At 43.6% G+C, this 16783-nt stretch overlaps 2 protein-coding genes across 2 annotated transcripts; one reads left to right on the top strand and one right to left on the bottom strand.

Moving 5' to 3' along the window:
* Positions 1-1099: 1099 nt before the first annotated feature.
* On the bottom strand, positions 1100-6024 carry gpnmb (glycoprotein (transmembrane) nmb). Its single transcript, XM_026347683.1, has 12 exons — positions 5841-6024; positions 4682-4837; positions 4463-4603; positions 4081-4254; positions 3835-3996; positions 3402-3725; positions 2920-2979; positions 2530-2742; positions 2205-2310; positions 1739-1959; positions 1565-1655; positions 1100-1387 (listed from the first exon to the last, which is right to left on the bottom strand). The coding sequence occupies exons 1-12, from the start codon at positions 5908-5910 to the stop codon at positions 1234-1236; spliced, it is 1872 nt and encodes a 623-aa protein (XP_026203468.1). The 5' UTR covers positions 5911-6024; the 3' UTR covers positions 1100-1233.
* Positions 6025-11005: 4981 nt separating this feature from the next.
* LOC113153829 (polypeptide N-acetylgalactosaminyltransferase 15) lies at positions 11006-15122 on the top strand. The gene is made up of 10 exons (XM_026347682.1): positions 11006-11535; positions 11618-11784; positions 11877-12081; positions 12908-13075; positions 13292-13409; positions 13886-14080; positions 14173-14304; positions 14463-14564; positions 14651-14794; positions 14882-15122. The coding sequence occupies exons 1-10, from the start codon at positions 11006-11008 to the stop codon at positions 15071-15073; spliced, it is 1953 nt and encodes a 650-aa protein (XP_026203467.1). The 3' UTR covers positions 15074-15122.
* Positions 15123-16783: the final 1661 nt, after the last annotated feature.

Below are 16783 nucleotides of genomic sequence, written 5' to 3' on the forward strand. Positions count from 1 at the left end.
CTTCAGAATCTAATTATTAAGCCAGAATATTTCACGACTCAAAACAAAATGTCAGCAAGGGGGCTATCATACTTTGAAATTTCAAAAACCTTAACTAGCTGATAATTGTGCTAGCTTTGTGAAACAATCAGGATATACTGTTATTCACTGAAAGTAAAATGGTCTTGCTAGAAGTGCTTTGAGGATTCATATTATGTACTAACAGGATATTGGCAGTGTCCAAAAATTACCTTACATATTATACAGTAGACTAAAAATATACATATATTTTTCTAGTTAGTAAAAAAACTAACATGAAAATATGCAATCTAGCTACTTGGCTACAGCTGTACAATCTAATGCAGTCCAGTAGTGCAGCTCTGCCATGAATTCTAATTTTAAAACATTACTAAAAGTTAACCGTCAGAAATCTAATAATTCCCCTCATTGTTGAGGGTGTAGTGGGCGGTGGAGTCGTACTGGAGTGCTTTATATTGAGGTCCTTCTGTCTAGGCCACCCTATTCAAATTGAAGAGGTGGATGTGTTTCTTTCATTTCAATCAGCTGGACTTTAATTTTAAATTGAGGTGTTAATGATTTAAAAAAAAAAAAAATCTGCCTCTTCCACCAAACCTTGAGGTATTAACTTGTTTGTACCAAAGCAAAGTTGGTAAAATAAATTAACATAATTGAGATAAAAGTGAATATTCTCAAAATATAAGTGGTTACCTCTCAACCTTTTAGTCATCCTGAATACCTTGAGTTAGATTTTGAGTCCTTCATTTTAACATTTCCATTTTAATTTACTAAACTAAGCATGTACATCACTGGTGTTAGACATTTTAGATTAGAAATAATCTGTTACAACATAGGGCACTTTTGAAGTCAGTTGTAAAGTGGTACTACACAAAAGCATTTGTTTTGCTCAAAAAACAAACAGCCATGACTTGAATCCAGGTAATATTACTGTAACTACTGTATTCAATGCTAAAATCAGAAGGAGCAGTGCTTTACTCAGATATTTAACAAGATGTTTAGTAAATCATCTTACTAATCACACTCCATTGTAGCTTTACTCATATGGTGTGGCCTCAAACAACTACAATAAGACACAATTAGGCATTAGTATTTACTATTCTCAATCATATCTATTCTTGCAATCTTGATTTTTAAATGATTTAACTTTGGCTAAACTTCCCCTGTGGTAATCATCATTTAATAAGGGGGTAACCCGTCGTCGCAGCTCTGTAAGACCTACAGGGGTCGTCTCTCAGTGAGCAGGTGACAGCTCTCCTCGTTGGAAGGAAAGAGAGCCTGCCTCAGACGGTCCATGTGACCTGTGACCCGAACCTGGCCGCAGGGATCCTCCACCAGCGACCTACGAATGGGTCGGTACACCTTGTAACGCCTGTGAGACGGAGAAAATATAGGGAATGGGAGGGTGAAGAGAAGATTTGGTCCAGAAAAGGGGCCAGGGCATAATTAAAATGTGCAACAAAACCTAGTTATTCATTGCTCGGAACATGTTTCTGACCTCAAGCTACAGGATGTTCTGTACACACCCTTTATGGTGGCAAATACTCACTTGTAGACCAGATAAGCAATGAATGCAAAGACGACCAGCAGCACAGCACTTGAGGATAGAACCGCCTTTGTGGTGTTAGGAGACTTGGGCACTGCAAGTAGACAGTCCAGGAGTGAGAAGCTCAGACAGGTGAAAAAAAAACCCCCACTGTTTTATAGAGTATGTGTAACTGACCAGGTGCATTCTGGGACTTGTTGATTGTGATAGTGGTGCTGGCCAGGGCTAGGCTGCTGGAGTCCTCCAGGGTGATGTTGACACAGTAAGTGCCAGGTTCCAGAAACGTCCTCCTGAGACGCACTTCACACTGTGAAGATGGCGGCACATCATCGCACATAATGTTCTGCACGTGAGTGCAGCTCGGGTCCGACATGATGGTACAGGCCGAAGTGGGGATGCTGAAAATTGGGGATATATTAAATAAATTACCACACATTGTTATCTAAAATCTATGTCTGTCAACACTTTGAATTGTTTTTTGTATTACAGCTCTCTAAATAAGTTGCCAGTGTAAGACATGCCAAAAAGCAAATGACAACACATCAGTAACATTACTGTTCTTTGAGTTTTGTTATTTCTTGATTAGATTAGTAAATGTCCAGTTCATTAGTTTACAAAAATCCTATATTAACTAAGTGCTCACCTGCCCAGACATTTTACCAGGAAGGTGACGTCAGTGCTGGTCACTCTGGCAGCCGACACGTCCACGATGCGACTGGTTGGTTGGCTGTTCAACGTGTGTTTAGGTTCTGTGGAATGGGTTGAGAGTTAGATTTAAATTTACTGAGAAACTCGACTGTTTGAAAACAATATTGGGTTTTTACTGAATACCCAGTGGTTTGCTTGACTCCACGTGTGTGTGCTTGAAACTAGAAACTTAAAGTCACAATTGGTTACATTGGTTTGCATGGAAATGTTCCTAAATAAAAATGTTGGTCAGTTTATACCCTGTGCATGCTCCCACCTACCAACAATGGTGATGTTGCCCGTGAAGGTCCCATAAACATAACGGAAGCACTTGATGCTGCTGACGCGCCTCATGCGGAACCAGGCCGGGGTGGGGGAGAGAGCCTCTGGAGTTGCACTGGCAACAGTTGAGGGTAGAGGCTCTGTAGTGGGCAAACCTGGGGTTGAAGCAGCCAGGGAGGGGTAGAAGAAGGGCTGGCTGGTGCTGGGGGGCACTGAAACAGGAAACAAATGGCAAGGTATGGACTCACTAGAAAATGGCTACATGTGCAGATCCATGCAAATGTATTGATTCCTCATTAAAACGTAATCAGCTTCTGTTCAGGTGGATGTGGTTTCTCTGTCACTCGCTCTCTCTTGACACAGTCACACTGTTAGCTGTGAAACCTCACCATTTGTGGTCTCCATCTTGACAGTAACAGCATGAGGAGGGGGCGTAGCTGTGGGAACCTCTGGGGGAAAAGATACAGAAATCCAGATAAGGCCATCACAGACACACATCTTTCTTATGCTTTTGTTTGTGCTCTCTCCGTCATGGACAGAATAGGGCAGCGAACCACCATCCTACACAGTGTTAGCGAAATAGGTGCTTGAAATTAATTTATATTACACCCAGAACCTATTTATTTCCACACACCTCTAGTTATATTTAGCCATTTTGGTTTCATTTGACCAGTTTCTGAGGTTAAAATAATAAATGGGTCTTTGTTTGTGATGCTCAAAGTGTTGAAATGTTACATTCAAACCTCATCAGCACCCTGTGTTTCTAGAAACAATGTCAAAGTTCCTCTGTAACAGTACCAACACTGGTTCTGCTGCCTCGACTGATCATCCCCCTCTTTACATATGCACAGCACATGTCTCTTTCTCTTACCTGTTTTAGGTGGAAATGTGGAACTTCTTGGAGTTGAGGCCACGGCAGGTGGTGGACACTCCACAGGGAACGCTGCCTCCACCACCAGACTCACACTCATGCTTCCCAGCGTGCTGTAGGTGTGTGTGGTCACAGTGCGATGCGTTACCAGCTGGTTTCCATCTCTGAAGTCCCACATGTAGTCAACAGCAGCGGCAGTTTTGAGGTAACCGCTGGGGTCATGGAGGTGGACTGTGAAGACCACGTCCTCACCGCGAAAGAAAATGTTCTCAGACTGGTTGAATGCAGCCTTCTGGGAGATGCTGACTGCCACTGGGATCTTATCTAAGAGAGTGTGTGTAGGGTAGTGATGAATTATTCACTCCGTTTGTCCCTTTGACTGAAATACGATAGACAAAATTGTATAAACTTAACATGTGAGGGTCGTCACTACCTGTGACATAGAAGACGTTATTGTCAGTAGTGAGGGGACTGTACTTCCTGCGCTCACGTTTCCTGTAAACCATGACCTCCATAACCTCTGCTCCCAGTGACATGTTGGTGGTGTTGAGGGTCAGACTGGAGGATGAGCCGTCACACGTCTGATAGTATTGGCCTACGACAAACGGAGAAAGTGATGAGACTCAGTTACTTATTTTGCATGTGCCTTTGTGCAAACGTGTAAACCTTAACGTCTCACCCATTGTGTGCCAGACGTAGACATAGCTCTTGCGTCTCCAGTCACTGCTCAGAGGGAACGGCTTCCCATCTGGAAACACGTTGCATTTCTTTGTGTCTGCACATTTTCCAAAGCCGTAGTCGTCCAACCAAGAAGTCCAGTTGTAAACATAGCCAGAGCGCCCCTGTCCATTAGCTGAAGCGAACAGTGACAATTAAATTCACATTTATTCATACTTGATTAGTTCAAATTGGCCAAATTACCAAATGTGATTTTAAAGTGGAGTTCTGCAGTTCTCCTCATGATCAGTTTTAGTATCTTTCAGCTTATTGTTTTGATTTTTAGACCAACAACTTCATTGCTGTGCTTCAGTTTTCAGCACCTGAGCCCTCCAGCTCCGTACCATCCATGCAGTGCTCATCCCAGACGAGGTCTCCATCCGGATTCTCCTTCTGGCACGGTGGGTACTCCAGCTTGGCAGTGAAGGAGACAGAAGAGCCGTTAAGAGCTGGACTATCACTGGTCAGACGAACCTTGGGTTTACCTGCAGGGAGACGCGTGTTCTGGTTAAAAAAACAACTTGGTGTCACGTTTCTAAGAGCAGATGAGGGTTCTCACTCACCTCTTCCGTGCATGAGCTCCTTTTGCTTGGGGTTTAGGGGAGGGTAGAGGTAATCATCCCATTGATTGGTGTCAGGATTCCATCCAGGGATTGGTGGGATGGGAAATGGAAATTTTTTTGATACTGCATGCTTGTGGGGAAACATGTCACTGTAGGCTGCAGAGAGAAGTAAATTGTAAGGCTTCTTAAAACAAGAAATCAGATTTTATGGTTTTAAAAGAATTTCCCTACATTACCTTTGAAAATAGTTTTAAAATCTGACATAAAACGTTTCTATCACCTATTAGGCTGCAAGAAATCATCACTGTTGGAGTCCTTCAGTACAGAGATATGCTGCTATTTTCTCTAGATGGTAGTTTTAAATGAAATATTTCTGCAATATTCACCTTGGCTGAATCGCAGATCTCTACACCACACAGTGCATTTAACAGAAAACAGATGGAAAAATGAAGCACGATGATAGAAAATGTTTGATATCGAACAGACCTCAGTGTCTGACCGTGGGATTAAATCCTGGAGGAATTTATCGGATCCTGTCAAATGTCTTTAATGTGTAACCTTCTGTACCAGGCTCCTCTCTTAATTTAGACGCAGCCATATGACACAGCTTTGACGCTCAAATGTGGATGGCAGAGGGGAAAACAACGCATTCCGTCGATGTAATTTGATTAAAAGGAAAGAGAGGCGCATCTCTGTGCGGGTAATAAGCTCGTGGTGAGACAAACACTGGACGTTTTTAAACGAAACCTGCAGGAAATAAATATTTTTGTTATTGTCACATCGAAATAAAACGCACCCGTTAAACATTTTCTATCCCTGTTGTTCGGAAACAGGCTCAAACTCAGTTGGTGTATTTTGTGTTTTGTGGATTTAAAAGCTACTATTTCTTATTTCTGGGATCATGTCTGTTATTCAGTGGCAGTCTGAGCAGAGGCCATCATTCATACATGCACCTAATCAAGCTCGCGGGTTTCAAACAGTGAAATAACTAAAATAAAATCTCTCTACAGATAAAAAAAACAAAACAAAAAAAAAAAAACAAACAAACAAACTCTGCGCCACGGAACGAACTTTTCTGCGTCGGACCACTTTGGACTCGCTGTTCACCCAGATGAAGTTAGACCTGCTGATCGTCCAGTTTTAAAGCAGCATCACTCACTTGTTCGTCCATCAGCTTGAGAGACGAAGCAGGTAGAAGCCAGAAGGAAGATAAATCGCACGGCTTCCATCTCCAAAGCTTGTGATCAACCGCCTGTAGCCAGTGGAAGGCAGCTCCCCAAATAACGTGTGCACCGACTGAGCGTCAGAGCTTTCTCTGCTCGCCCTGCAGTCCCTGAACTTGCTCTTTCCCCGTGCCCGATGTTCAGTAATTTAATCTGGGGCCCGGTGAGCGCACAGACATGTGATGTTCCCTAACAGGATGCGTCTCGTCATTTATTAGTCTCCAGGACGCAGGAAACTCATGAGAGATGAGATGACAGCATTTGTGCGCGCGTCTCCTCTGTCCCCTTCGCCCCAGCTCCTCTTTGATAAGAAACTAAAGCGTCATTTAATTCGAAAGAGTTGAATGAAGTTCACAGCTTGTGCATCGGATTTCGTCTTATTTACTTGATTATTTATTATCTGCCTGATGATTGTTTACCTGGTGTAACGTTCAAGTGCAGCATCTTTTATAAGAGGATTGACACAGCCCTCTGACACAGAGGAAAATTCTTTCTGCATCTGTATTTTCTGCGAATTCACGGCCTTTCTTAAAGAAGAGTTTAATATCACTGGAATTAAACTAAAAAGAAATGAAATACAGCAGAAATAATTATGTTAATAAAGCTGCATGGTTGTAAGAGTTTAGTTCGCCGTTTGTCACCATTTTAAAAGCTTGTTCTTGCCTCTGACAGTTGTAAATGCGCAAACACGAACCCCAAACGAGGCGAATCACTCAAGCATTTCTTGAGATTGTTACACGGTCGTGAATGATATTTTCGTTTTTCACTTCTTGCTTGAACGCTTGCTGAGCTTTCTCATGTGCCTGCGTGCCAGCAGATCACATGAGTGAACCGTTCGATCCGTCCGTGTCGTCCAGCTGCGCCGCGGCGAGACGCGCCACCGCTGCGCCACATCTGCTTCTCTAAAGCAGAAGGAAAGCGTGTGATGCGCCGCGTAATTGTGTCGGTTGGCGACACAATCAAGGCATGTGATTACCGTCGCTATTTCGGTGGGTCTTCTGCTGTCACAAGGGCAGTTTGGAAACGGCAAACAAATGGCTCCCGATCTGCGAACTGACATTTGAATCAACTTGAAACTTCTGATTGATAGTCATGGAAAATAATTGTTTTCATCAGCAGCGCGGAGAGAAACAACTGTCGTTGCGGGAAGAAGGAGGAGCGCTTTATGTGCAAACATTTTCCAGCTTCCAAACATTATAACGCACTGAATACATTGGTATGAGTGTTTTTTTTTTTCAGTTGGAGTTGGACGAAAGACGTAAAGAAGGGGAATAAATAATAATAAAGAACAAATCTACAGCAATACAACTGTATTTTAGGACATCCATAGCCAAATAATGACACATGCGTAAATAAATAAATGGTAACCTTGCTGTTAATCACAATGATTTGCTCGCACCAGAAGCCTAAATGATTACAGATGGTTATGCATTAATGATAAAACATTTTTAAATCCTCGCACCAAACTCAGTCTAATCGACACCGAAAATCAATGCTGCTATAAAAAAAAAAAGCTGTAAAGTCATAATCTCCAATTAATCTATACAACCGGGATCTGAGGGTCTGCTTCATCTGTGTTATTAAATCACCCTTCAGTAAAAAAACACCATTTTGCTTTATTGATATGTGATCACACGTTGTCAGTGTTAATAAGCCAAAATAGAAAACATGACTGGATGTCTGCAACAACACATTAAACGCTGACGGTTGTTCTAGTTCACTTGACAGCCGAGCAAACTGCTGGTTCGGGCTACAAGATGTTCACCGAAAGCCCCCTGAGGAAAATCTGGCAGGCCGGTCCTGAGTTCTTCATCAAGTAAACTGCAGGACAGAAGTCTGTGCAGCGCCCAGTCCAGTAGAGGGCAGCACCACTCCGCACCTGCTCACAGAGGCTCCTGCAAGGTTCTTCATTAAATCACATCAGATAAACTGCGTTGGTATAAATGTCGATGTGACCATCAGTGTGAAACCTCAGTGACGTGGTGTTTTAAATTAAACCTTCACAAAAAACAAACAGACAAACAAAAAACAAAGGGATAAATAACCCAAAGACATCACTGGATCCATGCAGACCATCAAGAAGTTCCTCATAATTTGTTCTTTGGGTTCTGTGCAGCTTCACATTTAATTAGACATAAAATATGTATATGTTGTAATAATTCCACTCCATAGAGAAACTACAGATCCTGGCTGAGCCAATTTCTTCACTTTCTAAAGACCAGACAGGAGGCAGAGAGGCCCCACAATAACAAACAAGATCCGAAGGGTGGCTGCAGCGAAGGTCTGGGAGAATGTCACCAGGGACGACGCAAAGAATCTGCAGATGTGTGTCTCTCTGTCTTCAGACTGTTGAATTTGTGTATACCTCTCCAGTTACTTTCTACTCCCCAAACTTTAGATGTGTTAAAGATGCCTCATCTCCCCACACAGACCTACTGACATAAATCTACTCAAATTAAAGCTGACACTTGGCATTTTAATATAGGATCAAGTTCAAAAGGGATGTGTGTGTGGAGCACAGAGCCTGGAGGACAAAACTGTGTCACCGTCCAAATACTAAGACTTGCAACATAAAATCATTTTTCCAGTTAATTATTTCTTTTTTTATTTATTATTTTCCAGACTGCAAGAACACTATTCTGCTCCTTTAGTACACTGTACATACTACATTTACATTTGAACCACATAGCAGAAATCTTTGCACTTCATGGGGAAGACTCGGTTTAAAGTGATGCTAAGGTTAGTTTGAAGTTGGAGTTAGGGTAAAAGTTAGACAAGCAGTGATTATGGTTAGGTTTGGTGTAGGTCAGGACATGAATGTAAGTATGCGTTGTCCACCAGAGTGATGAAAACCCAGCTGTGTGTATGTGTGTGTCTTCTCTCTTTCCCTCCAGTTCGCTGTCTTCTGCTGAGACAGACGGCTCCAGGCTCACTTGTTGTAAAACAAAAATATGAATGATGAGCAACAATCCAGAAATTCACTGTGCAGCCAGTTGTTTTTCAGTTTCTCCATCTCTGTCTTCCTCTTTCTGTGTGCGTGCGTGTGTTTGTTTGTGTGCATGCTTCCCATGCCTTCTCATTTGCAGCCCTGTCTTCTAGGCACACGGTGGAATGTGAACTTAATCCTGGACCTTCTCCGTCTTTCTGTGTGTTTGTGCATACTTGTGTGTCCGTGTTCTTTTGGTGCTTGTGCGTGCTCGAAATGTGTCTGAAAATATGTTGGCAGTGGAAAACGTCAATTCAGTGTGTGTTTTGGCTGCAGGATGGAACATATGGGAGTGTTCTCTGTGCAGCATTGGAAAGACATGAGGACCTCCATTACTTTTCAAACTTTGAGGCTTTATAAGCATAATCCCACATGAACGCAGAAGTCAGGAGCTGGTCGTTTCTGACTGTCTCTCTCAGTCACTCGGAGCTGTTTCATGTTGCTCTTTCATTTCCAGCCTCTTTGCTCTCTTTCCTGCCCTCTGAACGTCTCCTTTTGCTCTTTCAACTTCTCAGCCTGTCCCTCCAGGTGTCCCCTACCCTTCTCCATATACTGTAATCATCATAATCAGAAGCCATTCTGCCCTGTGATCCTCAGCAGAGGTGAGACCTGTGCCTTTGTTTACAATGGGAGGAAGGCGGGGGACCTGCTAATCCCACCCACACACTCAGACACCAGAGTCCCCAGACAGTCACCGAGGCAGGGAAATGGTCTCTGATTGCAGCCAAACTGGCTTCAAAGCCCCACAGCCTGTGCTGCCAAGTTGCATGCAGTTGTCTCTAATAGCTGAAGTAAATACAGAACAGCAGGCTGCCTCAGAAGGTCTGCGCTTCTAGTGACGTGGTGAAGAGAAATAGGGCATTTAGTGACCTGCTGTTGGCCATCGTCATGAAGAAAATATCACCAAGAGGCCGAATGGGAGAATGTATTCGGAAATGATTAGTATTATGAATTATTTTTCATCGAAACGTCTTGTCTATAATTTAAGCTTGTTGACACACTACTTGCGTAAACTGTGCGCAATTTACTGGGAGTGTGTCACAGCAGAAAAACAAGAGTGTGACAAAACAAAACTATACACTTTTATTCGTGTTTAAAAAAAACAAAAAAACAGTCAGACTGGGACGGACGGAGGTCTTTGTCTTCATTCAGTTGAAAACAACAGTCTCTGCTGCCAAGATCTCCCCCTGAGAACCGGGGAGATCGAAGCTGCGACCGCCCCGCTTTCCGGCACCGACAGACGGTCATGGGACCACGGGGCTCTCCGCCAGCTGGCCGGAGAGAGGCACCTTTGATGTGTGCACCGGGGAGACGCCTGCACCAAGCAAAGAGACGTTCTCACACACAGAGTGAAGGAAATATAAAAACACTGTCTCATTCCACCGCAATGTGGCCCCCTTTTTTTTTTTTTTTTTCACAACTTGCTGTTGGAAAAATATGTTTTGATTATAAACTTCAGCCATTTTTCAATTTGTTTTTCAATTGAAAGCACATGGAGTGGAGTTTAGCATTCTGCACAAGTCAGGGCAGGATGATCACACAAAGTGCAATTACTGAGTCCCACAAGCATCCAAATCGATAAATATACTTGTCAAAGCATTGCAAAATTAATAACACTCTCCACTTCCACTCGTTCCTAGTAGGTGCCACGTTGGCTTAAAGAATGTCTTATGCTTAATGTTAACATTGAGGAAATGAGATTATTTTGGCAACCAGCTCCTCAAACAGATGCAGGAGCAGGTGGATGTATCAGGTGCACCTTGCAGTAGTTTTATGCAACCCTAAGGTCATGTTTACGCAGGCTTTAGGACCGCGGGATGAGCTGGATGAGAGGCAAAGTCTACACCTCCACCACTTAGAAGTTAAAGGTTTGTCTTGAACCTGCATTTTACTGTCTCCCGTCTCTGTGGCCTGGTGCTCCATGGATAGGCCTACAGCTCTACTCCTCGGAAGACTGATCGACATGTGCGAACTATTTATTTTTCTGTTTACTGGATAATCAATAGACTCTTATCACTTTGGTGAAATGCAGACAAAGCTCGAACATGAGCAAGCCACACTTGCTCTGGGCTAACTTCTGAGCACTGTTCTCCACTTCCCTCTGCGCTCTCCAGTATGAGACTGTGGCGCAGAGCGACAACTGTCCGGAGGAGCATGCTGTGCCTGTGGTTGCTGCTCCTCGGCTTCGCTCTGGTTACACTGGCGCTCTCAAACCTCTTTAACCGAGACGGAGTCCACAGTTACCAGAAACCTCGCTCTCCCCGCCGCCCACTCCAGCGGGTCCTCAGGCCACCGGACCTGGAAGTCATTGTTGAGTCCAAAGATCCTGCTTTGGAACTCGGCGACGATCTTGCGCCTCTACGGTCTCTGCAAGAAGACCAGCTGTTATTCGTGCAATCATCACAAGGCAGCAAGAGCCCGCCGCAGAGGAAGGGGAACTACAAGGTGCTGCTGCCCGGCACCAATAAGGAGGCCACCTCTCCGGCGCCTTCGACGCACGGCGAAATTGGCGAAGCAGTCCGGCTGCACTTGGAAGGGTCGGAGAAGGATATGGAGGTGGCTGCGGTGCAGAAGTATGGCTTCAACGAGCTGGTTAGCGAGAGGATTTCGTTGCACCGTAGGTTGCCAGAGGCGCGTCATCCTGGGTGAGTGCACAGCGGAGCTGTGGTTCTTAAAAAGATGAATTATTAATTATGCTGCTGCTTTGAACTCGTCTCTCATTTGCAGATGTTTCGTGGAACAGTTCAGCGAGTCGCTGCCTTTGGCTAGTGTTGTTATCTGTTTCCATGACGAGGCTTGGTCCACGCTCCTGCGCACCGTGCACAGCGTTCTTGACACCGCACCCAGTCAATACCTGCAGGAGGTCCTGCTGATCGACGACCTGAGCCAGCACGGTATGTCTCTCCAACTAACCGCATCCATTGATCCGCTGATCCATCCACCCAATTACTGACCACACTCGCCTTTGTCTCTGTGCACTTCTCAGGTCACTTAAAGAGTGTTTTGAGTGAGTATGTGTCTCATCTGGATGGGGTGCGTTTGATTCGCAGCACCAAGCGCTTGGGTGTTGCAGGGTGTCGTACACTGGGTGCTGCCAGAGCTGCTGGAGAGGTGCTGGTGTTCATGGACTCTCACTGTGAATGTCAGAAAGGCTGGTTGGAACCACTGCTGGAGAGAGTGGCCCAGGACAGGTATTCTCCACAATAATAACAGTGAAAGTCGCTCTGGTTGGGAAATAAACCAGAAATGAAAACGCACAGTGTTTTGTAATGGAGAACAATTAAGTTCAATAATAATTTGTCAAGGGGAATCCCACACAGCAGCTGTGCCCACACTGTCTGCTTCTCCATTGCTTTTGTGCTATTTGACAGAACCACTTGAGAAAAGGGAGATGATGAAGGGTTATCAGTTGTTCTGGCTCGTTAGTAAAACAGAGGTGCACATGTGCTCAGCTCTCATGATTGAGTTCTGGTCTTGTGTCTCAGGCTGCCTGCAGCGTGGCTCTAATTAGACTAGATAATTAGGCTGAACTCTCCAGCCTGGAATCTGCAACAACTCTCTCAGCCACATGTTTCTCTCTCTCTCTCTCTCTCTCTCTCTCTCTCTCTCCCCCTTGAACCTTTTCATTTCATTTCTTCTGAGCATCACATCACGCATGGCCTCTCGGTGAAAACATTTCGAATAGAAACACAAGTGAAGCAGAACAAACCCCAAAAAAGGACAGTGGGTGTTTTGGAGCTTTGCTTCTTTGACACATCTTGAACCACACACACACACACACACACACACACACACACACACACACACACACACACACACACACACACACACACACACACACACACATGTAATTAGAAAAACACTCTCACAGGCACTGCTGCTCAGAGTCACAGACACAATCATACTATCAGCTCTAATTTCATTTTAAATACCCATTCATCACAAATAACAATACAAAGATTAATCTAAATATAAAAAAAATGACTCTTCATGTGAATATTGTGTATAATTGTGCAGGACCACTGTGGTGTCCCCTGTCATGGATGTGATAGATTGGGAGACCTTTCAGTACAATGCCACCCAGTGGCCAGTGAGGGGAGTGTTCGACTGGAAGCTGAACTTCTATTGGGAATCAAACCCTAAGCTGCTAGATAAGGACCCAGATATGAATAATAAACCTGTACGGTGAGTATAAAGATGCTGCAAAGCAAAGATTTCAAAGATTGAAACTAATACAATTCTATAAGACTTTATCTCTTTATGTATATATTATGTAGAGAAGAACACAAATGAATGATTATTATATTATTATCTTAGGGCCATGGACAAAGAACTTTGAAGTCCATAGTGTTGATGTTTCTTTGATTTTAGTTCTTTAAAGTAATCTTGACTTTGTTACAGGAGCCCGGTGTTAGGAGGTGAAGTTTTGGCCATCGACAGACATTTCTTCCAAAGTGTGGGAGCCTACGACCCTGGGATGCTGCTGTGGGGGACAGAACAAATTGAGCTGTCAATCAGGGTAAAAGAAACATGACTTATTATCACCCTTCCAGGCCAAGTCCTCTAATTCACATTCTCTCACACGACAGAGAGATGACAGACTGTCTTGGGTTTTTCATCTGAAGTTACATGAGGTATTTCAGCATCGCTTCACTTTAGTGATTGCGTTGCCTTCTGTTAGGGCTTCAGGAACGTTGTGTGTGGACCTGATCCCTTTTGCAAATAGAAATTTCAGGCTGAACGTCTGGAAATGTCTTGACAAGCTGACCAAAGCACAAATATGAGAGCAAAATGTTATGAGCTTAGCTGACCATGGAAACATGCACATGTGTAGACACAGTACAGTCAGTACTTCTCTTTCTAATCTTTCTACCACAAATACTATAAAGGCAATACAACCCTTGCACATGTTTTCTTCACTGAAACCATTATCCCACAGTGTTCGACAGCAAAATAATAAGTTAAAGTCTGTATTTATCTTTCACCTTTTCCTAGGTATGGTCCTGTGGGGGCTCCATGGAGGTAGTTCCATGCTCCCGTGTGGCCCACCTCAACCACCACCACCTGCCGTACAGCTTCCCAGATCAGGAGATGCTACAGAAGAACAAGATCCGCATCGCTGACACCTGGATGGATGCATACAAGAAGATCTTCTACAGGAGAGACACATTTGCTCATTTCATCAGGCAGGTACAGTATGTGTGTGATGGGATTTCCTTTCGAGAGATCCGTTCGTACCGGATGCTGAAAGTGTAATCGCACGGATGTCTCTCTGTGAGCAGGCTGAGAGTCCGAACATTTCAGAGCGTCTGCGGCTAAAGAGGAGCCTGGGTTGTAGGAATTTCCACTGGTACCTGACAACTGTTTATCCACAGCTCTACATCCCCCAGGACAGACCTGGGCTGTCGGGCGAGGTAGCACACGCACACACACACACACACACACACACACACACACACACACACACACACACACACACACACACACACACACACACACACAGTGATGTCTATGATTATGATGGACTTAATGGACTATGATGTGTATTTGTGCCTTGCATTTGTGTTTTAAGCTGTACAATGTCGGCACTGGCAGCTGTGCAGAATACTCAGAAGGGCAGGGGCAGCAACCGGGGCCCATGAACATAGCACCATGCAGCGGGACGGGCAGCCAGGTAACCGTGCCAAGGGATTATGCATTGGGGAAAGCAGAAAGGAGACAGGCCACACAGAGGACACATGACCTATTTTATTCTTGCAGCACTGTGAACTAAACTTTGAGGGTGAATTACGATGGGGTCCACTGGCTGCATTGTGTTTGGATGCCAAGGCAGAGAGGGTGGTTCTTTCTCCCTGCCCCATCCACAGACCAGCCACCAGCAAACTCCAGTGGAAGTTCATAAAGGCAAGGCAGAGAGCTAAGCTTTGTTATGATCTGCTGTATCTAAAGAGATTGATGTACCACACTCAGTGTATCTGTTTTCTGCTTTAGCTCAGTGGCCAACTTGTTCACCAAGAGTCTCAATTATGTCTGGAGGCTGTGAAGGAAGGAGGACTCCCACAAAACAGCCAAAGAGAAGTTAACACCCATATCAGCAGAGGAGGTCTCTTTCTACGCTCGTGCACCCATCATCCAAGACAACAGTGGCACTTTGAGCAGCTGGTGGCATCCAAAGGTGCCTGATACAGGAAGCACAGAGTGACTGACCACCACCGCCACCTAGTGGCAGAGTTGCAAGATGTGAATATATATTTTTATGCTCAACATTGTTATTGAAAGTTTTTATTCCTGTTTTAAGGATTTAAAATTAATTGTGGTATATAAAAATGAGGTGCTCTATCCGTGACATATATACAGTAGATCCGTACCTGTACAACATCAACCTCCTGTGGTGGACAGGGGTCAGCATGGTTTATTTATGAAAGAGTTAAATACACTTCATACTTAACAGAATCACACTGAAAGCTATTACAAATCTGTGAATTGAGTTCTTGTTCAGATCAGATTTGACACATTATGAGGGATGATCACCACTGTTCTACTAATCTCAGTTCAAGCTGGTGGGAAAAGAAAAGGACAGAAATATTTTAGTCAATTCAGCAGAATTCATTCTTGAAAGTCAAATCAAAACACCATCAGTACGCCCCCTTTCTTTCTGTCTCTTAAGGTTAGGCTAAAATAACAGGCTAATTAAAAATGAAGCGGCAAAAATAGGACTTTTCAATGGTTCCACAAGCTCATGGTGAAACCCATTTAAACATGAACTGAAAAATAATTGCTTACATCCTCCAGCCAGCAGTTAGGCCAGGTTCCAAATTATTTTGGACAGCTGTCCCAGAAGAGTGGAAGCTGTTAGAATGGCATCACACAAATAAATATAGTGTTCAGGAGTCCACATACTTTAGGCTACGCAATACAGCTCTCAATAAAACAATCACAGGTGTTACAAATTATATGGACTATGCTTTTATTATATTCAAGTCACACACAGCAGTGTGACTGTGAGCCAACAGCCACAACACCAGATTAATTATGAACTACCTTAGGAATGTAATATTCTAAAATGTTTTATTCTTTCTGAATATCTTTGTCACACTCCTTTCCCATCAACCTTTTCATAACTTATCATCTGCTAACAGCAGAGGGAGCCACCTGCTTTCATAATCAAGAGCCTGGCCTGATCACTTAGCCTTTGTCACGCTTGAATAACCTCCCCTTATGATTTATTTATGAGAATTTTGTTAAAGATTATAAAATATATTATATAAACTTTCTGTGGTTATAGATAACTAGCAAAAAATCTATTATATAACATACATCTTGATGTGTGTGTGAGTAGTGAATATTCTCTGTAAAGACCAATCTATGATTTCACATCCATAAGACAGTATCATGTGTTGGTCTATCCATATATTTATAATCTACTAGTAGTTAAATAGGCTAGGTGAAGGTGTTTAAAACACTGAGTTTAAGGTTAGGATAGAAACTGACAGGCAGGGAAGACCCAGAGTTTGTCCTCTGTCCTTGCCTCCAGGCACAGAGTGCTAGTTACCCCACATTCTCTGTCAGACATTTTCTGCATGCAACCCATGGTACAGGTAGCTCAGTACAAGTACACGGCACCTTTTCAATAAAAATATGATACAGTATGTTTGCAGCTTAGGTCAAAGACTTACACGCAGCGTATTATTGATTATCAGGTCTTCTCTCAGTTATGTGATTAAAGGCTACTCTGCTGTGTTTGCACAGGATGAGACTATCTGACAGTGGAACTTCTGCTGAGCGTCCAGGAATCCCCACCTCATTCCCTTTCAGTAGCTCAAAGAGCAAACACGAGTTCATAGCGTATTTCACGGTTATCAAACTGTCTGGCAGCTCTTAAAAAACATGTTA

This window comes from Anabas testudineus, chromosome 11 (genome assembly GCF_900324465.2).
Source record: "Anabas testudineus chromosome 11, fAnaTes1.2, whole genome shotgun sequence".
Taxonomy (NCBI): Eukaryota; Metazoa; Chordata; class Actinopteri; order Anabantiformes; family Anabantidae; genus Anabas; species Anabas testudineus.